We start from the raw sequence: 21,310 nt of genomic DNA on the forward strand, positions 1-21,310 counted from the left end.
TATCTAAGAATTAAAAACAGTTGATGTTATCTGAAAAAAAGCTCTTTCATGATTACGAGGAAAATATACAGTTGGACTTGACTTAAAAGGGTGTATGAAACGACCCCATTCTCTCTGTATCAGAACCTGTGACTTGACTTGAGTGATTATGAAATGTTTGGTTGAATTTACAATAGAACACAATGTTGTCATTATGTCTGCATGGTTAACCTTACTAATACAATGCAGGTTGTATTTGAAGAAGAAAAGAAAAAATAAACAAGTCATTCTTACAAATATTCACTTTATTAAGGAGGGGGTGGAGCAATAAGACATAATGCAAAACTGATTTAAAAGATAAACACTTCAATTTGACCAAAAAAGAAAAGTACAGGAGATTTACCTTCAGTGTCAAACAAATCTCATTCAACGAACCACCTGTGGTGGTTAAGAAAAACATTTTCATGTCATTTTCTTCGCTGCCACATCATCTACAGGACTCTCTCTGTCAGCTGTTTCTCAGATAGTCTCAATTACTGAGCCTCTTAATGATATTGACATTTGCGCGTGCCTCTGCTGGTCCTGATGCCTTGGAATTTGTTCCCAGCCGTATTGCACAGGACTGAGTGCTAATGGCTGCTGCAGCCCTTTATGACCCGCAAACAGCCTGCTGCTTATAAGGTCTTATTGCAGGGATGTGGTTCTCCCACCTCAGGCGCTGTTAATGGCCTCTCACAAAGATGAGCTGAGAGACGGCTGATACATCGCCATATTTTTCTCCTTCTGCTCTTCCTTGCTCTAATGTGTGTTTGCCTGTTGGCCTCTCTGACATCTTTTACTCTTTGTCTTTCACACCAATTTCCATCTCTATTTCTGACACACCCCTATTCCTGTCTTTTCTTCATTCATGGCAGCCTCTCTCTTTTGTCTCACCTCTTCAGCGTTTCCTTTCTCTCTCCCTGTTTCACTCAGCTACCGCTGGTCACATTTTGGTTGGATTAATGGTGTTTGATAAAGGCAATTGGATGGCTCTTCACTGCCTGGTCCGTGGGGTGTAGGTGTAATATGTCGGGAATCTGACCTTAAGAAAAGAAAAAGAACAAAGACATATAGGATATATAAGGAACAGTAAATTTCAAAGGCAGGAATTGATGTACCAAAAATGAAATTAACCTAGAGCTATCCACTTTTTGAATTCTGCTTTGGTCTCATCTTACTGAAAATGAAAGCTCATATTTGGTTAGGAACAATGGGCCTAATTCAACAACATTTCCTTGAGATTTTTCTTCATTGTTTTAAGGGAACGAAAGTGCGACACTTGTGCTCTATATTCCCCATTAGTATATGCTTATATCACGACCATCTAACATTATGAGACTGCAGTGCTGTGTGCACACCAATATCAGACAGGATTGATAGAGGAGTAGAGAGATGTCACAAATTTGCTGATTAAATCAAATATTGATATAAAAATAGATACATGAGAATGTCACTCATTGAAAGGGGGGTAGCATTAGAAAAGTGCTGTTGTTTTAAGAGGATGCACACCAGAAGTTTGATTGAAAATCAACAAGGACAACTGGGAGATTGAGGAAGGAAATACTAATTGCATGTAACACTTATTGAATAGCATGAAAACTGACTGCACCCTCTTTTTGTAAAGGTTTTACACAACAGCATGTCTTCAGAATAAAGAGGATTGACATCTGTAAGGGCCCAGCAGGAACCCATCCTAGTTGGTCTGCTGGATACTTAATGCTGCAGGGCACTAAAACCTTTACTCAGTTGTTTCTCCCTCTCTCTGTTTTACATTGACTGTCACAGGTACATTTCCCTTCCTAACGGGGTGCTTCAGATTCTGGAGGTGACCAAGGAGGATGAGGGTGCCTACCGCTGCGTCGCGTCCAACTCTGCCAGGAAGGACATCAGTCATGAAGCCGGGCTCACAGTCACCACAGGTGAGCTCTGTTGTTGTGCTATAATGTTTGAATAAGCAGCCAGGCCCTGCTGGGAGCTGCCAAGACAATGTCAAATATCGAGTTTTGGTGGCACGAGTCATGGCTCATTGTTTTTTAACCTAGTTTTTGAATTATCTGATGAACAAATTAGCAGTGATTCTGTTGTACACCAAAAACTTGTTTTGCTCCAGAGTGTAGCTCTTTTCAGTCACATTAGTACCCTTACATTCGGTCGCATTACAATCATAAATGATGGGGTGAGTGATGCTCAACTTAGATTTTTGGGAGATTGAACACATATGATATGATGAAAGAAGCATTCATAGAGCCAGTCTTTTGAGAACATTGATAAGAGCTGTCATCATTTTAGGATACAACATACCGTGGATGTAACAGTGCAACAGAGCTCAAAAGTTTATTTTTACTCTTTTCATTGATGGTTGATAAAAAAAATGTTGACCTGGACCGACAACCAGCTCTAATACATTAATGCAGAGGTTTAGTGGGTTGATGTAAATTTAGTGTCTGAACAGTGTTATCAAGGTAATCCTTCTCCTTATTCCTTTAGTTAAGATGAATCAAAGTGAAGCATGCACATCTTGTGTTGAAAACTCATCTCAACCAAATGACATTCAGCCTACTTAAAATTCAGTGACTTATGTGTTAGAGAAATTCTATACATCCATCATCTTCTTATACAAATCATTATGAAAAGCACTCTCAGTCCCTGTTGTGAAATAAATGCAAGTGCTTGATAATTATCACGCTTGTCCTTCAGTAAGCTTTAACACATAGAGGTATAAAGATACTTTTATGCTCCGAGTGTTGACAGACAGTATTGTCCCCTTCTATATGCTTAATGTCTTTGGTTTTAAACTTTCAATTTAGCTTTCTATAAACGTCTGGAACGGTTAATATGCCAAGAGAAGAAGTGTAGATTTCCATGTGTTTCAGTAAAAGTCTGAATCATTTCAGGATTTTCAATCTGAGAAACTAACTCAAAGTCAAAACTCAGTTGGAGCTGGTACATGAAGAAAACATCTCGGAATATTTTCAAATAATGCACCTGTACAGCCATATATAGTGATGTCTTTGCATAAGATGGGAAAGATGTATGTTTTCTTGATCAACCTAACTTCTAAATTAAGTTTAAAAGTATCTTAAAGCTCAGGCAAAATGAAATCCAGTCCTCCAGATGTCATGTACATTTGTCTAAACAATCACACCACAAAGGAAGACTGTTGAATGATTATACAAGCATGCCTCATTCAGTAAAACTCAGGGCTAGCTGTTGAATCACATGAGTTATGCTTTGTAAAGAATAAAGACATTTTCTGCCAGTACTGAGAATATACAGAGTTTGCCCATTGTGACAACAGAAAGCGTTCTGCGTTGACTTCACCCTACAAGGACATGAATTAGTGGGCTACATTCGGCAGAGAATCATTCAATAGGACAGTTAGGTGTGATCTCACCATTAGGCATCCAACATTAAAGCCATGTTGTTTTCACCGCCTGTGTGGCTGGTGAGCAAGAGATCAGTCAAACAGTAATTGGCTGCTCTGCGGTCATTGAGTCCGTTTTGAGGCACAGCTCTTTTCTCTCGTTTGAGAAAAGAGATAAAGAAAGAGCTAGACATTAAAAGTTGCTGTTAGTCAGATACAGTATGACACATTTTAAAAGTTAATGCATCCAGTGAACAAAAAAATAATTTTTTTTGTTTGTTTTTTAGTTCCAGTCTTGTTAAGTATGATCTTTCTCCAGGGTTTAGCATGAACGATACAATGTCAACCCTGTGAAAAGTTTGAAACTTGTTACACTGTTGTTACGCCTGCTTTCAGTTTAAGTTACTCTACCATGATCAGTAACTTAGGCATACATTCACCAGATCTAGATTGATGGTAATGGCCTCGTAGCTCCTCATGCTGCCCTTACATCTCAACCAGCTATATCCTGACTCTACCAGCCAGTGTAAACAACAGTGGTGAAATGAGTTGGTCTCCTTTCCATGAATTCATCAATCTTGTTTGATAGGGATGGGAATTGATAGTATTTTGTCATTACCAATTCCCTTATTGATTCTGCTTATTGATCTGATTCTTTATCGATTCCCTTATCAATTCCTGTTGTGAATTTTTTGGTACAAAAGTAGCTTTAAAGGTTTTCTGTGTCAACATTTAATTAAGTTTATACTGTAAGTGTATAAAATGTAATTGGTCCCTGTGTCTGGATATTTCTGGGCATAGTTATACAGAAACAAGTAAAAATCGCACACAATGTGATGTTGATGTACTGTGTTGTAATATATTTATAATTCAAGTAGGCCATCTAGTGTCTCAGAGTGGTTATAGCAATGGTTTAAGTTGTTTGGAAGCTTTCGGTAGTTATGAAGTCAGCCATGAGCCTTTCAATCGCCTGTTAGCTTTTGACATTTCGAATTCTCAGTATTTTTTACAAAGAGTTGATGTGATATGTTTTTGTGATGAAAGTTGAAATTCTATTCTGAGGCTGAAGTTATACTGATGAATGCTAACTGCTAGCATATCAATGCAGTTTCCCATATACGTTAGCATCAAGCTTGCGCTATTTTGTTATATTGGTAAATAAGGTGATTTGTACCATTTTGAATCAGTGGCGGCTGCTGGGCAGTCAAAGAGGGGAATTTATTTATTTAAACGTAATTTCTACCGTCCGTGTCTACTTGTTAGCAGCTGGAGCTGCTACGTGAGACTACGACAGGCTGTAAGTATGAGTGACAGGGGGAGAAGCTCCACAGCTGTAGCTGTAGCTGCTTGTTGGTGCAATGAGAGAGAATCTGTATACAAAACGCTCGTCATATTTTAGAAAGGTAAACTCGCTGGGGATTGATAAGGCCTCCGGATCAGTCCAAAACAACTAACTATAAAACTCAGGAGATGCTCCGGTGGAGGGTTATACCTCAAGATCGCTCAGTCAAAAAGGGATTCAGACTCAAGACAGATCATCCAATCATCATGCAGAAGCCCAGCGTCCACGGCCAGCCCACTGCCTCACAGACCCCCAAAGAAGCTGAGCGACTGATGGGCGGGACAAAGCCCAGCATTTATCCAATGACTGTCCAGTTTTCACAGTGGAACAACCCACTGTACGCTTCCCTGCTAGTCAGAAGATGCTCAGCATCCGACTGTGTTAAAAGGCTGAGTCGCTGCAGGGATGACTGAGAAGGAGGTCGAGCCAGTTATCTGTGATAGGAAGCTGATTTTGAACAAAAGTTGAAGGAAATCTAGTGCATATTTTGTCAATGAAATGTACACACAGCAGTACATGTCACCACTTTTTTGGGGGACGTTTTAGGGGAAGCTGAGCGTCCCTTGCAGTCTTAGAGCAGTTGCCACTGTTTTGAATGTACTGAATATGAATCTCCTGAGAGAGAGTAATGTACATTTCTTTATGAAGTCAGTTTTTCAGTAAAATTTCAAGCTGAAAATCCTGAATCAGAGTTTTCTTGGGAAACGTTATCTAACTGCTAAGCTAAGGTAGCTGCAGCAGACTAGTCGACATAAGGCCCGGCGGCTCCGGCACAATGTAAAGAATTGATAAGGGAATCGTTAAGCACAAAGGCTATCGATATTGATGGATTGAAACATTTCTTATCAATTCTCAACAGGAACCAGTTTTAGATTCCCATCCCTATTGTTTGATCAGGTTGTTTCTGTCGGTGCTCTTACTGCTGAATGTTAAAAACTTTTGTTTTGGGGGTTTGTCCAGGATTAAGTTTTTAGCACAGCCAGGCACTAGCATCTCAAAAAACATTCTTTATTCATCTTCCTGTTTTGTAATGTTTCTGGCCAGCTCCTGATAAATGATGTTGCTGCTGTTGTGTCGCCCACAAAGAAAACTGCTTGAGGTGCTATTTAAGGCAATTACATGTAACAGATGTCAGGTCTAATGCCATCACATCTCTTGTTGCACCTCTGAGTCCTATGATAAGATCACCTCAACACTTAAGGCCAGGCTTTGACAGTTTGATGATGAGGTCATTGAGTTCACCCACTTATCTTGAGAGGATAAAGAAAAAAAAAGAGACTTTCAAGTTTCTTGTCTTGTTACTTTGCACCTAATACTTCTTACCTGCATATAACCCTCACACTCTACAGGTCTTACATAGGCAGACTGACCCATTTAAAGCTTTGAGCATAACCAAGGGCTGCTGTATGCAATCTTAATGATTAATATCTACAGAATCCTGGGTATCTTTCTGTAGATTATTAGCATTATGTGCTACCAAGGCACCCTGAGCTGAGTAAAACTGCTGAGAAGTAAGGCACTCTTTCACCAGCTGTACCTTGGGGACTGATACACACTTAAAAATAAGTGTCTGGTCCCTTCATCCCACAAATAATAAGCTTTGAATAACATCCTTAGTCACTGAGGAGAAGAGATTGGTGGTTCTATCATTCAACTCAAAAGTTAACCCTTTCTTGCAGAGGTTCTTTCTTTTTCCTCACTGTTGCTCTCACAGCCATTGAGGCAGAGTGTTGTGTACAGTCTATATATGAAGGACCCTGTTGATGTGTACGGATACCTTTGAATAATTGTATGTGCCAGAAGGGCTTTCATCCATTTTTCCTGCAAGTACTCAACACCATTCTGATTCCTATCTTGTATTCAGATATTTTCCAAAGGTGCCCTCATTAGTAGGCTGACAAGGACTAACAACCTGCAACAGCCCAAATAATCTCCATAAAGGATGAGTGTGCTGCAAATGCAAAACAGTACAACTAAATCACATCCAGTAGTGAGCAACAACCACTGTGATGGAAAAAAAAGTAACAAATATCCTAATGCTTGTATGCCTAAAGTACTGTTTATTGTATTTAAGAGCAACCACCATTTCTCATTTGCCCATTGTTGAAAAATTAAACTTAGCAGTGTCATCAAAATGTCTAATCTTACACAAAAATATGCAAAGCAGCCCCCACCACATGGGGCTTCAAAGGTATGCAACACTTTACAATCCCTGGTCTCTGAATATCGTAGAGCTGTTATGCAAACTCAGTGAAATAAATGACGCTTGGGCAGCAGTATTGGGCTGTACGGCTGACCACCATTCTTCAATGATTTTTAAAAGCAATAACTCATCACAATAGTAGTTTAAGGCAGTTCAGGAGGGCATCAGAGGTTTTGAGCCCACTCTCACTGTAGTGTTGGCAGACTGGTTTGTCAAAGAAAAGTTGCCAGTAGTTAGTGGTGGTAAAGCAGTGTAGTTTTGAGACAGTCTTTTTTTTTTTTTTTTAACCTTTGTTATAATTTTCTTTTTTTCAAACATAATTGAAGACTTTTTCTTGACTGTATTATTTTGCAATAAAGAACTCCTCCAGCAAGCATCACAAACTTTCAGAGTGTCCCGTAATTAAAAAAAAAAGCAACACATTTTTTCTTTTTAGGTTCATCTGAAGCCCTCAACAGAGTAACGATTGTTGCACCACCTCAGAATGCTTCAGTCGTGCTTGGCCGCCCTGCTGTGATGGAGTGCATGGCACAAGGTCAGCCAAAGCCCCTGGTGTCTTGGAGTAGACAAGGTAACATTTGAATATTCTTTATTCTTTCTGCTTCTGATGCCATTTATTGAATACTGTATATCACCATCTAACTGGCACGCTTAAAACAAACATCGACATGTCAGGGTCATGGCTTTAATGTCATTTGGTTTACTGCAAATAGAAACCTCATTTCTGTTGTTCTGTCTGAACAGTCTGATTGGTTAAATTACCCAGACAGTTATAAGCAAACACACAAGCTTATAGTCTTGGTGGATCTGATGTCTTGTAAGCTTTTAAGTTATTTTTTCTGATGTGATATCTAATAATTTCTGAGACTTTGTGCTGTTTCTGAGATTTTTACTTCAGCCTCTATGGCCAATTTCCTCTTATCTCTAGTGTTGGTGCGTTTGGAAGTAATGGATTTTGTTGTATGGATTTTTAAGTAAGTTTGTGTTTCACCCTTTTCATTTTGTTCTTCTGTTTCATAAATTTCCATAATCTGCACTTGGGCCCCCACCTTTGTTAACTGCTTACGTGATACTATACATTGTGCAGGTTTTTCCAACCAGCTCTTCATTGTTCAGGTAACATACAATTACAAGTGGCTGGTGGTGCTTGTAGAGAATGCCATTGTCACAGAGCCTTGTGAGATATTTCACTGCACAGTGAGGACTTTTTCTGTCAAGATACCATTTTAAATAGGTCTATAGTCAGTAGAGATTGATCACAGCTTAGGAGCTCGTCACTGCAGAAAACTCAATGACCCTCTGACCAAAAAGTCACAGAGCCACCTGTTGGTTGAATTGTGGGATTGCAGGTCACATGTTAAGATGCTTCTTTTTTCCTTTGTTCTGTTCCTCAGGCAACTAAAAGTTTCAGAAATAATCTCTTCTTTCTTCAAGGCCACGTTTCTGTTTTTCTTGTCATCTTTTCAGTCTAATTGAAACTGTCATGATGTTCATTGTTTTGTGCTTTGAACAGATGGGAAGCCCATTTCCACTGATGTGGTTGTCCTTGCTACAAACCTGGTGATAAGAGACACGAGGCGTCACCATGCTGGCGTCTATGTCTGCCGAGCCAACAAACCTAGGACCAGAGAGTTTGTTATTGCTGCTGCTGAGCTCCATGTGCCTGGTGAGGTCACTTCTTGAACTTAATGTAACAAGAATTTAATTTGTTAGAGTTGTTTCATTAAATCATTACACAAAGAAATAAGGGGTCTAAAAGGATTGTTGTATTACAATTAGGGCCAGGTCTAAGGGCCTCTGTTGCACAAGAGTATAATCACAAAATTAAATTCTGACATACACCACTCCATGTGTATTTAGTGTCCTGCTTTAGTTACAGTCTCTTCTTTACCCTTAACAGCCCCTCCAGTGATTCTCCAGCCCCCAGAGGCGGCATCTCTCTCGAGGGGAAACACAGCAAGGTTTGTGTGCAACAGCTCTGGGGAGCCTCCTCCAGTCCTGCACTGGCTAAAGGATGGTCAGCCCATTAAGCCCTTCAGAAGGGTCAAGATCCAAAGCCCCGGAGTCCTGCTTATCAACCAGCTGGCACTGGAGGATGCTGGGTACTACCAGTGCATAGCAGACAACGGATTAGGCACAGCCTGTGCCACTGCCAAGCTGACCGTGATTGTGAGGGAGGGTCTGCCCAGCCCTCCTCAGCATCTGTCAGCCACACCCTTCTCCAGCACCACTGCCCTGCTCACCTGGGAGAAACCCGAGTATAACTCAGACCAAATCATTGGCTACTCTGTTCACTGCCAACTTGCCACAGGTCTGCATGTTTTTATAGTTTTGTCCTACCACAAGTAACACATTTTCGGATCAAAACCATTTGTTTTGAAATTGATTTTCCTCTTTCCAGGCTCAGATAATGTCGAATACCAGTTTGCGATGAACAATGACACCACAGAGTATCACGTCAAAGAGCTTCTTCCTCACACTGCCTACACATTCTTTGTGGTGGCTTACTCTCCCATGGGAGCGAGCCGACCATCCCAGTCAGTCATGGTGGAGATGCTGGAAGACGGTTAGTATTCACAGTGATACACGGGTAAAGTAAGGCAATGCTGGTAAAATAAGGCAACACAGGTAAAATGCAGTCAGCCTTGGCTGGTTCACTGGCTCACACAACGGTCATTAACAGTTTGCCAGCCTTGCAACTCCTTCAGAATTTGAAGAGCCCATGAATCATCACTATCACCACTATCATCGGTTTGAAAAGCGTTCGTTTTTGTGTTTTCCTTAAAAGTAGTAGTCTTAGCTCTTAAGGGGTTGAGAGGCTTCTGAACAAAAAAAATGTAGAAAGGTAATTCAGATTGTATTGATAAGCACAATACCTGGATGGATGGGTGGTTAACTGGAGTATTAGCCAAATGTAAGGCAGAGCTTAGCTGCAAAAGCAAATTTTGGCATTAGTTAATTTGTACCTTTATTCTTATGACTTTAATAGGAATCTTATTATGGTGCTTGTTTGGAAGGCGTTCAAGGTAGCTCCTGAAATTTAACTGAGAAAGCACTTTTTTGTTTTAATTAATGGTTTTGTGGTGGTTGTTGGATCCTTGTCATTTTTAAACACTCTTGTTAGAGCTTTATTTTCAGCTCTGCTGAAGGATGTGTCCTAGAAAGGAGAATTAAAAACTTCTGACACTGGTTTACCTGAAATACTCCAACTCTTGAACAGGTCTCAGATATAATCAATTTCTGATGACCTATTTTCATTTCTACTGGTAAAAGTTTAATTCTATGACAAAATATACTGCTAGACTATTAATATACTGCATAATATTAAAAAATCATTCTGTGCACGCTGTTTCAGATTTCTGGTCTTGGATTTCTTGATGAAAACCAAAGTTCTGCTTTGTGCAACAACTGACAGCTTACAGTTCCCTTTATTCCCTCCTGCAGTGCCGAGCGCACCTCCACAACTGTCCATAGCCAGCACCTCCCCCACAGACATCAGGCTCATGTGGCACCCATTGTCCCCGCAGTACAGTCGAGGCGCTGTCACCCGTTACCGCATTGAGTACAGCACTCTGGATAAGGGTGAGTAACCTCTGCTGGTCAAAATGCTCACTTTATTAGCAACAGCACATTTTAGTGACACTGTGTATATTCTGAAAATTTGCCACTCTTTGGTTTTAAACTAGTTGATCAGATAGAAAAACATTGCTCAAAGAAAATAGAATTTGATAGAAATCTTTGTTCTGAAAGTTTTTTTGAAAATGTTTCTGTTCTTGGTATTAAGACATTTATATGACTTGAGAATGTCTACAGTGGTACATTGGCAGAGGAAGGATAATTTATTCTGGATATAAAGCTCTCTGCAGGGAGAAAGAGCTCATTCTGAACAAAGCAGCCCTCATAACAGACCTTGACAGACGGCAAAACTGCTAATGTAATGCAGAAAACACAGTAAAGAGTGTAATACATATTTCTTTTGGACACAAATGTATTTGTTCAAGTAGATGCATGGCTTTTGGCCACAGGTCTTGAACTTTGTACATTGACAAGAAAATGCCCTTTGAGACTGTTAAAAAAAAAAAAAAACTTTATTTTTTTTCATGGAAAAAGTTAGTATATTGATGGACCAATGCTTTGGTTCAGTCAGGCAACTAAAGCTGCAATGATTTCACACTTGAAGTACATCATACATCACTTTCACAGTTATTCTCACAATTTCAGGACACTCCTCCTAATTGATGGTCTTTTAAGCTGACAAATTTACAGTTCGCGTCTCTGCCCTGACCTTACCACCACTGCCATTCTCAAGTGTTGTGCTTTACCTTTCAGTCTCATCACCACCTCAGCTTCTAGCTGCAGGCTCTGACCAGGGGTTTAAGATATCATAGTGTCACTCCTCAATTTTTACATGTGAAAACAAAACTGTGAGGAGTGATAGGGCGGGGGCCCAAAAGCCAAGCACAAACGTTGGCAGAGAAAGTGTCCTGAAGGTTTGATGAGAAATTCATAGCAGAATTTAATGACCATGGATTGCACTTTTTTATTCCTGTGATCTCATCCTGCCTATACCAGATGAGCACTCACTGCCTTTCAGTAAAAAGATCTAAGATTGGAGTTCAGGAGTATGAAACACTCCATCACTCCTCTGCAGTGATCATCTACATGTGAGGGAAATTTCACACTGCATGCATAACCCTCTACAAATTTCCATCACTGCGAATCCAAGTGACTCTTAAGAGAGCTGGTAACAAAGTGCAAGCATCTTCAGTCAGAAAGAGACTGAACTCATTCACCCTGCATGGGAGGTGTGCCAGAAGAGAGCCTATGCTGCCAGTAAAGAGCAGATTTCAAAGCAAGATTTTGTTTTGCCAGTAAATACCCAAGCAAACCAAGGACAACTTCAGCAACTACACAGACGAGTCAAAAATAGAGTTGTTTGGCAACAAAAACAGGAGACATTTTTGCACAAACCAAACTGAGCACTTTATGAAGATAAACATGAAATACAGCAATGGGAATGTTCTGGTTTGGGATTAGTTGCTTCACTGTGTTGAGACCTGACTAAATTGCAATAGATAGATCAAACATATTAGATCAAACAATCACCTCTGTATAAATAGAGATTGCTTGAGGAAAACTGCTAACCATCTGCTTTTAAAATGGACTGAATGTAAAGGGTATCTTTTAAAAGGATATTTGGCCCAATCAACAACTGTTTCTAGGAATAGTCTTGTTCTTAAAAGCCACTTAAGCTGTTTTAAAGAGGATGTTATAATTAGTTCATTTTTTCTCTTAGGGATTTTTACTTGCTAAGAATAAAATCTAAGAAGAATCAGAGCAAACTAAATAAGTGCAGAATGATTTTCTATTTCTCTTAGTTTACCACCTTCATATTATTTAAAGACCTTTACATCAGCTCAATTTTGATCATGCAGTGATAATTGCCCTGAGGCTTCAATATATCCAAAAAGATCCAAATGTTCAAACCATACACCATTAGGTATGGACTTAGCATTTTTCACGTGGCACATTTTTTTTCCAACGCAGATTTTTGAAGCTCAGCGTTGACTGGGTTGTACTGAAACCCAACATTAGAGCTCCATAAGAGTTTGGATGAGGAACATAGGTGTAGCTTTATCTTCTTTCCATACAGCTAGGGTGCCCTCCTGTGACCTCTTACATAGGTAAAATTTGGATCAACAACTTTAGAAGTAAGGAGTTGTAAAAAATGTACCCTACACAGTGTGTGCCAGTAGAAAGATATCTTAAGACAAAAGCCATTTTTGAACCAGGCTCTGAAAATCTATATTTTGTATAAAAATGGGCTTTTCAGCCCAGTGTGTCTGTGGTTTTTAGTGTTTCTGCAGCCAGCCTCACTCAGAATAATAAGCACTTCCATATAAGCTTCATATTTAAACACAGGTTGCTGCCCAGTCCAAACATGTTGGTCATTCAAAATTTCTCATTAAGTGAACGTAGTTTTCAAATGTCAGAATTTAATATTTATAAGTATGTGTGAATTTGTTTTTCCTGCTGCAGACACGTTGTTTTCCGTAGAAGTTGGTGGTAATGAGACTCAATTCACGCTCAGAGAGCTGCAGCCAAACCAGGTCTACAGAGTGAGGATCGCAGCAGGAACAGTCGTTGGGTTTGGAGAGCCCTCTGAGTGGGCTCAGCACCAAACATTGGCCCACTACAACCACAGCAACCATAGTATGGGTAAGTAGTATGGGTCAGTCTCTTCAAGTGTATTTTGTTTGCTTAATATGTTATTACTTTAGGGTTATCATTTCATTAATGTATCATCCTTGACTTTTGGCTTGGAGCACCTCGAGCATACTATTCTAAAACCATGACTTGTTCATTTATTCTCGTTAGAAAGTAACAGACACTTACTGGACATTTAACTTAAAGAAGAACAATTATTCATAATGGAGAGTGATTGGTAAAATACCTTCTAACAGCAAAAGAGGAGCCAGGGTAAACAGAACTGATAGAACATTATATCAGGAGATCATACAACCTCAATCACTATATGACTATTAGCTACTATTAGCAGTGCACACAGACTGGACGTCTGTCACTGTTATATCACATTTTTTTTCCACAGAGAAATACCTTACACTGTTATGGCATTACAGCTGTCTTAGCTTTTTTTTTTAATAATTCTTATTTATGGTATTTTCCTTTACTTTCTTTGTTTCATTTGTTCTTTGGGTTTTTAGCAGCTTGATTCCAGCTAGATCTGCAACTGACACAAAAGCTCACTTTTGACTAGAGTCATATTCTAGGATATGGGCTTGGACTTTTTCAAAAGCAACCAGTCAAAACACACTGTAGCTTATCAAGCCTGGTGCATACTATCAGTGTTATCATGATACATTTTCTGACTTTTCCCCTTCTCAAACTCTTTTAGTGATCTTTGCCCCCACTGAGCTGAAAGTCAGGGCCAGAGTGAACACACTGAATGTGACCTGGCATCCCTCACCCAATCACACACTGGTCTCTGGGTACAAGCTGTCCTGTCGAGAGTTGGAGGCTGAAGACTCAACCAATGGAGAGAGGGCAACACAAACCCACCCCATCAGGCTCCGAAAAAAGGCCAAGTATCACCTCCTCACAGGGCTGGGTGAGTTTGTGACAGAGGTCTCTTTAAATACAATATGCTTTTAACCGTATCATACTTCAGTTTTTCTAAAACAAGCCATTTCCTGAGTACATAGCAGAACTTAATTTTCTTTCCTTTAACCTTCCAAAAATGTTACTTCATGCTATGCCCCCACTTTACATGGAAAATCCATGCCTTAAGACAGTTTTTTTTTCAAAGCTGATCAAAAGAATGCTGTTTAAAAAAAACTATGTCCTTGAGAGGCTGGGTGTTAAATTTCATTCAAGGAGTGCTTTTAATAAGTGAGAAGCTAAATTGATAGACCACTTTCTAGTGTTGTGATTAATAACTTGGCTATTTATTCAAGGGTAATGAGTAAAGATATATGCATGCAGTTTCTGTTTGTGCTTTTAAAAAACAGTTTATTGTAATGAACATGAAAAACAGCTATTAAATTACATCCCAATATGGACAGGGTCTTTTTTTGTAAGATGTTGACTTTGGGTACTGTGAACATATTTTAACAGCATGTACAGCTGTCGTGTAAGAATATCTGTGCTGTCCTTTTATCTCTCCTACTACCTCTGTGGCTGTGGATGTCAGTCCCTGACCGTCAGTATGAGGTGAAGGTGTGGGCATCCAACAAGCAGATAGAGGGGGCAGCTGCTGTGTGGAAGGGAAGGACAGAAAAAGCCCCTGGACGTAAGATTTATCTCTTCCACATGTGTACATAAGTGAATGAATGAGCGAATGAGTGACACCTGCTGGCCTCCATCATCATTCTCTGGGCAAGCTTACAATGATGAATTGTGTAAACTTTCTCCTGAGATTCATGTCAAACGTTTGTATTTGTGTGTGTTTGTGTGCGTGTTAAAGCATCAGCACTACCCATGCGCCCCCCTCCACTGCCCCCAAGCAGCATCAAAGCCATAGCTAACAGCTCCACCTCCATCTGGCTACGCTGGGAGAAGCCTCGCTTCAGCAACGTACGCATCATCAACTACACAGTGCGCTGCAGCCCAGCAGGGACCACCAACGCCTCCCTGGTCTCCTACCACACCAGGTCAGAAACAGTGCAGTCATTGCTAACCCAGGTTGACCCTAGTTCATATGCACAAGTGTGTAAATGCTCAGTAAAGCACGTTATATTAAATGAATTTAGTCCATTTATAAAAGGCATCTACAAGCCGAGATAGGAGATCGATGATACAAGAAAAAAGAGATGTTCACTGTCTTTAAGTAGATGAACATGTTTTGATTCCTATTTCATTTGTAAGAAAGGCCCTTTCAGGTCAGAGTTGTAAAATATATTTCACGTTTCTTTTCATAGAAAGATTTGGATCCTAACATACACAGAATTAACTAATCATTTTTTTCAGAAATGTATTTTATTTTAAAATGCTCGTGCGGCATGAGCCAAAACAAGTCAAAACATGAGTCCACTCACACAAAGCAACACATACTAATTGAGCTGCATCCATATGTGGACTAACATAGTTGCTGTTACTCACCCAAAACTGAACAACTCTGATAATGAGAAGGTAAATCAAGCTAAATCAGTAGGAATCAGTGCCACGCCTGATTGAGTTATTTTTATCTCTCAGTCTGTGAGATGTAAGCCCTGTTTCTACCAGGAGTTCATTTTGTTTCATCTTGGTATGGCACACATTTTGTCGGGTTTCCACTGACTAATTCCCAAATAATCGAGATGAACTATCCTACTATTTGGAACCCTGCCATTGAGGTGCCAGACCAAACCAACACGTCCTGCGACAGCAGCCGTATTCCTCCTCACGGCACCCAGCCTTCTCTGAAACAAAGCTTGATTGTGCTTTGTAACAAAGAGCCACAAATTTTGGAAATCTTTCACCAATGCTCTTTGTTTTTAATGTGTTGGGCACACTTTTATGCCCCCTCGTGGCTATCGGCATCCGGCTTACACGCCGCCTACCACGAGGGGGCATAGTTGGCTGTGGAATCGACAACACGATCAGGCTTAACCCCTCCCAAACATTTCCATGAGGTATCACTTTATGTGCTGCCTTCAATTTAGCAGAGTTCTCTATCATAACTTATAGTTTTTGTATCCTCCTTTCTTTTTCTTCTGCCTCTTTTCTTGGATTTACCGATGCAAACAACGCACTTAAAATAATTTTTTTTAAATAGCACCAGTAACTCCATGGAAAGACAAACCATTGGTGGGAAATGCTGCTTCATGGTGACCAATCAGAAATAAGATCTGAACACTGCTGTTTGATTAATAAGCTGTTTGATTCAGATATAAAATGTGAAAATCTAACCAAAGCCTGGGAATAAGATTTAAATAGATTTCAGACATGGAGCAGTTTGTTATAATAGTGAAATAGCAGAAACGCATTTACAGCATGGATATGTGGTTTGTTGAGTAAATACATGTATCTTCTTTGCATAGCTGATTATACATCACTCAGCACACACAAATTACTCTCTCTGGTTTATGTGTTGCAGCTCTGCTCAGGAGATACTGCTTGGGGCGTTGAAGCCCTTCACCCGCTATGAGCTGGCAGTGCAGTCAAATGGGATGGATGTGGTGGGACCCTTCAGCAGTACAGTGGAGGAGTCTACTCTGTCTGATCGTGAGTCTCTGCTGTGCTCCTATCAGTGCAGTCTGTAAAGTTGTGCTCTGATTCAGTTTTTTGACACGGGAAAAAAGTTCACAAAGATTCTTGCTGTATCTTGAGCCTTTGTAAAGTTGCTTAACTGAGCAATAGTTGCTCAACTATTGTAACGTAACTCAACTAGCAATTAATGAACTTAGTTTTGTTTTATTGTTCTGTGAACACAGCATTTTAATTTTTAAAGTTTATTGACAGCACTAAAATACAGAAGTCTTATTATGTTCATAAGTTTTTTTACTGTTTGAAAATGAAGATTTTGGTAATACAGGGCTTAAATTTGAGGAAAGCAATTTACTAGGTTGAATTCAAAACAAGTATTAGACAAAAAAAAACAGGTATTGGAAACAGATGGTAGAGGTTTCGGATCATAGTATTAGAAAATAGCTTTAGCCTGTTACGTTGGATTTCTTTTGGTCATATGATATGTTTCATGAACAAACTTGCTCATGTCTGTCTTGTTTCTCATACATTCATTTTTTTCTGATTAGCTCCACTTGAAAGAATGTTTTCACCAGATTTAACACAATATTTAGACCTAGTTTTGCAGCTGATTAAGGTGTTAAATTTTGGTCTACAGATGGTGTATGCATGCAAGGTTGTGCTTGAGTACACGGGTGCATGCAAGTTGTGTGCTCGTTTGCTTGGATCAGTGTGTTTGCTGGCCTGTAGCCAGTGGACATGGAAATAAGTGGCTGGCATTGATGGCTGATAACTGGCTGTAATGAAATACCCAGGTGTAGTAGCTGCTCTTGTGTTGGCCAGTAGTTCTGTCACTGAGCCAAGGAAGGGTGCTGAGTGCAAGGTGGGCTTCTTTTAATGACATTATTACCACCAGTCACCCCTTCATGCTCGCCACTGCCATGTATCATCACTCGAGCCCCTTCTCATTTCCCTCATTGCCCCGCTTGTCCCCTCTCTGCTGTACCCAGGTGGCCTGGACATGAGGGCGCAGATGGTTGTCACACAACATGTCAAATCGCCCACCAGGGCAATATACACACTGCAGCTGTGATGCCTCATTGCTGGGCTCTAATTACTGACCCAGTCGTCCTCTCTCCTTCAGGGCCCTCAACACCTCCAGAGGAGCTGCAGCTGAGTGCTCTCGACTCCTCCTCTGTGCTGGTGAGATGGCGCCCTCCACTGGAGCCAAATGGCATCATCGTCAGCTATAAAATCTTGTACAGTGGCAATCTGAGTCAGCCAGAGCACATGTGGGAAAACCTCTCTCAGGATGGTGAGTGTTCGCCATCATAGCCATGCTTTCATTTTCATTTTAGTAGTGAAAGGAAATGGTGTGATTTAACAATGAGCTCTGGCTACATTTCTCTTTGTGGCTCTCTTTTTCACAGGAACTATGACCAGTGTAGAGGTTCAGGGTTTGTCTAGTGACACCCAATACTTTTTCAAGCTGGGGGCATCTACAGAGGTGGGGCCTGGGCCTTATTCACCAGTAAAGGATGTTCTCACCCCCCATCAGCAATATGGTATGTTTAATGAAGCAAATATAAAAGTAATTCTAAGTTTATGAGAAACAGTAGTGATACCTTGGTAAAGTTTGATCAATGGATAACATTTTTGGCTGTGGCAGTAAAAAAATGACCTAATTTGCCTCATTTTCTGCTGAGAAAAGTTTTTCGCTTGTAATGAAGAAAACTCCAAAATTGGGATTAAGCTACAGAAGCAGAAGCCCATCAGTGACAACAGTGGCTCTGTCATAATAGTTATTTTAAAGCATATAACTGCTTGAATCTGGTTGGTGTCTGAAAAGTAAGCCCGTTAGGTTTTTTTTTTTTTCACTTTCTCAATTTCAGAGATTCACAGTGAGCCATACCTTTCACTGTCAAGGACAGCAAGATATGATTTGGGTAAACAAAACAATGTACAGGAGAAAATCAGTAGACAAAAAAAGGTACTGTTTTGTCAACCAAAAATTTAAAAAAGTGTTTCTTAGGATCTGAAGATAGCAAAGATTGGAGTAAAAGTTTAAAGCATTTAACACATTTAAAGACAGACGCCAAACTTCACTAATGTTTTGTTTTAAGATCAGAAGTGAGGCACTGCATGTTAGCAACTAAAATGCAGTGTTTAAAAAAAAAAAACAAGATTCTTGACTTTAATAACTGGATATGCAAAGAAAAAAAATCCAAATGTTACCTTTAAATTGAGCTTTTTGTAACTTGATAGAAATTCTGAAGAAAGACGGTGGATTAACTCATTTCATAGTGCAGGTCCCCCTTGTAGAGACGGCTACAGTCCTGGTTGCTCTGGTCAAAGGTTCTCTTCTCTGTCCAGTAACCCTGGCAGTATTTGGTGTATGTCTTCCCCTTCTCTCTTTATATCTTCCAACTCTGTCAAGCTGTCCTACTAAATGAAGACAAAAAGTCCTAAACAATGATTGAAAAAAAAATACAGTGGAAATTAAAACCACATGTATTATAACATGTTATACCTAAGCAAAATAATCTACTGTATTGTAATTCCAACACTAAGTATTCAATTTAGCTGAACGTTAGAAAAAGGTATTCATTTTCTGCCACAATCACAAATGTTTTCATAATCAGACACAGTTCAAACCAGAATGCTCTCATAACATCTGCACATGCTCACCGACAGCTTCACATCTATGTTCATGCACATACACATTAACACACAGTCTTTCCCTGTAAAGTAGGTAATTTGTGCCTGCCAGCAGGGAAAGTGTTGCTCAGTAGGACACTGTAATTTTGCCTCTCATATTCTGGAGCGTTTCGAGGATAATGTTAAGTGTGAATATCAAAGAGGCGGCCTCATCAGCGACCCCCAGGGGAGGGCTTTAAATTACTCTGCAGCAGGCAGAATCGCTGTGAAAAGCGTTTCCTTTGCTCCTTTTTTGCTTTGCAATTGAAAAGCCTTACAATTACGCACTTTTTTTATTCCAATCAGTCAGCATTTGAGCTTTACCTCTAATTATTAAATGCCATTTTTGTCTTGAGGGAGTCATAGATACAGTGCCATTAACTGGTCCATCAACTGTTACTCTCATTTTCAAACAACCTCCATAAATTTTCTAAACATTGAAGTTAAGGAAAAAAGCATCCTATTGCTGTCTGACTTGTGCTGAAAGGAATAATGTTGTGTACTTGGCGTGTATAGTACTGAGATTTCTGGAGTATTTTTATCATAAAAGCTAAAACGATTAGAGCATTCAAATTACCTGATGTGAAAAGCTTTATGATGTGTTAAGAATGCATTTTGAGTTGTTTGTATTTTTTGCTTGATTTTTGATTAAAAAAACAGAGTAACAGGTTTATTTTGTTCACATAGGCTGTGATAGTGTTGCCTGTGTACAGTGTGAATGGGACTGAGGCGTTTGGTGGGTGGATAAAAGCTTGGCCATCTGTTTCTTCTCCTCTCTATGTCCAGGCTGCCAAAGATACCAGAATAAATTAATAATAATGAAGCTCTGCTCTCCTGAGTCAAATGTTGCCTCATTTCTTTCTAATACTATTACTTTGTCTTAGATGAAGAAATCAGTTCATGCTGTCTGAGAGTTCACATCAGATTTTTTGATGATGAAACTGGTAAATGACCACATATGAAAACCCTCATGGCAAATATCTTTGTGACTGTTAAAGTAAACACTTTGTTGTCCTGGATGTTGCTTTCATTTTTTACTCTTTTTTTGTGTGTGATCTGTTATTTTTATAGAGCTGGACATCCATGCAGTGACAGGCATCATAGTTGGTGTGTGCCTTGGGTTGATATGCATTCTCCTCTGCATGTGTTTCAGCTTCCGTAACACCAAATCTAGGTAAGGTAGCCCAGAGTTTTAGTTCCTGTTCTCTACCAACAAACACATCTGTTGTTGTGATTTTAATAACTGCTTTTAATTAAACAGAAAGCTGAGTAAAATAAAAACTCTGCTGACTTCTGTAACAATGTTGAGTCTTCCATAGTGCCCATCTACTTTACTATCCCTTTCATCTCTGCTCTACATAGGGAGGTATCAGGGGGCCTGGACTCCACAGCTGTGACCCCCCAGTACAGGAGAGGAGGCAGCCCCGCACCCTCCATCATGCCCGAGTGCAGCGATAGCCATGAGCTGGAGACACTGATGCCCCCGGGCAGCCAAGAGTCTGGTCAGCCACTAGAAGAGGCCCCAGAGGATCAGAGCCTTATGGCAAGTGCTAATCCAGGGGAGGGGGAGGATGGCCTTGCAGCTGAACCTGGGGTCAAAGGGGGAGCTCTTTCCCAGATGGGTCTTGGATAGTGTGATACTTTTTCATGTGTAGGATGGAGGAATAATTGTTGTTATTTTGGATCAACTGTGTTGTTCTTTTTGCAGGCTGCTTGGAATGGCTCTGTGAGCCATAACTGGGCCAACAGAATCACAAGATACAGAGACACCATAACAGAAGACTCTCCAACGCTCATTAATGGAGCCCTCAACAAGCTAATTACAGATAACAGCGCGGTAATGAATGAACTAATTTCAAAGAATAATCTGCTTCAGATATCAACTTCTACCGAGAAAATGCAGCTTTTTTAACACTACGTTAAATGGTTGTGTGTAGTTTACGGTTTTTGTATGGTTTCCTCACCTGTAAAGTTTTCTATTCTGTTTCTGACATGATTCATC

The 21,310-nt window shown here is 40.0% G+C and overlaps 1 protein-coding gene across 1 annotated transcript in view; it reads left to right on the forward strand.

Moving 5' to 3' along the window:
• Positions 1-21,310, forward strand: part of igdcc4 (immunoglobulin superfamily, DCC subclass, member 4) — a 61,119-nt gene that overhangs the window by 32,667 nt on the left and 7,142 nt on the right. Inside the window, exons 4-19 of the mRNA XM_074666446.1 lie at positions 1,804-1,937; positions 7,364-7,498; positions 8,441-8,593; positions 8,828-9,238; positions 9,329-9,493; positions 10,372-10,509; positions 12,967-13,146; positions 13,844-14,056; positions 14,639-14,737; positions 14,912-15,098; positions 16,523-16,650; positions 17,756-17,926; positions 18,042-18,176; positions 20,380-20,482; positions 20,671-20,851; positions 21,017-21,145. Coding sequence (XP_074522547.1) covers positions 1,804-1,937; positions 7,364-7,498; positions 8,441-8,593; positions 8,828-9,238; positions 9,329-9,493; positions 10,372-10,509; positions 12,967-13,146; positions 13,844-14,056; positions 14,639-14,737; positions 14,912-15,098; positions 16,523-16,650; positions 17,756-17,926; positions 18,042-18,176; positions 20,380-20,482; positions 20,671-20,851; positions 21,017-21,145 — 2,662 coding nt within the window. The remainder of the gene's footprint in view (positions 1-1,803; positions 1,938-7,363; positions 7,499-8,440; positions 8,594-8,827; positions 9,239-9,328; positions 9,494-10,371; positions 10,510-12,966; positions 13,147-13,843; positions 14,057-14,638; positions 14,738-14,911; positions 15,099-16,522; positions 16,651-17,755; positions 17,927-18,041; positions 18,177-20,379; positions 20,483-20,670; positions 20,852-21,016; positions 21,146-21,310) is intronic.

Source organism: Halichoeres trimaculatus, unplaced genomic scaffold, assembly GCF_033239565.1.
Source record: "Halichoeres trimaculatus isolate MK-OKI-2021-1 unplaced genomic scaffold, fHalTri1.1 fHalTri1_scaffold_3, whole genome shotgun sequence".
NCBI lineage: Eukaryota > Metazoa > Chordata > Actinopteri > Labriformes > Labridae > Halichoeres > Halichoeres trimaculatus.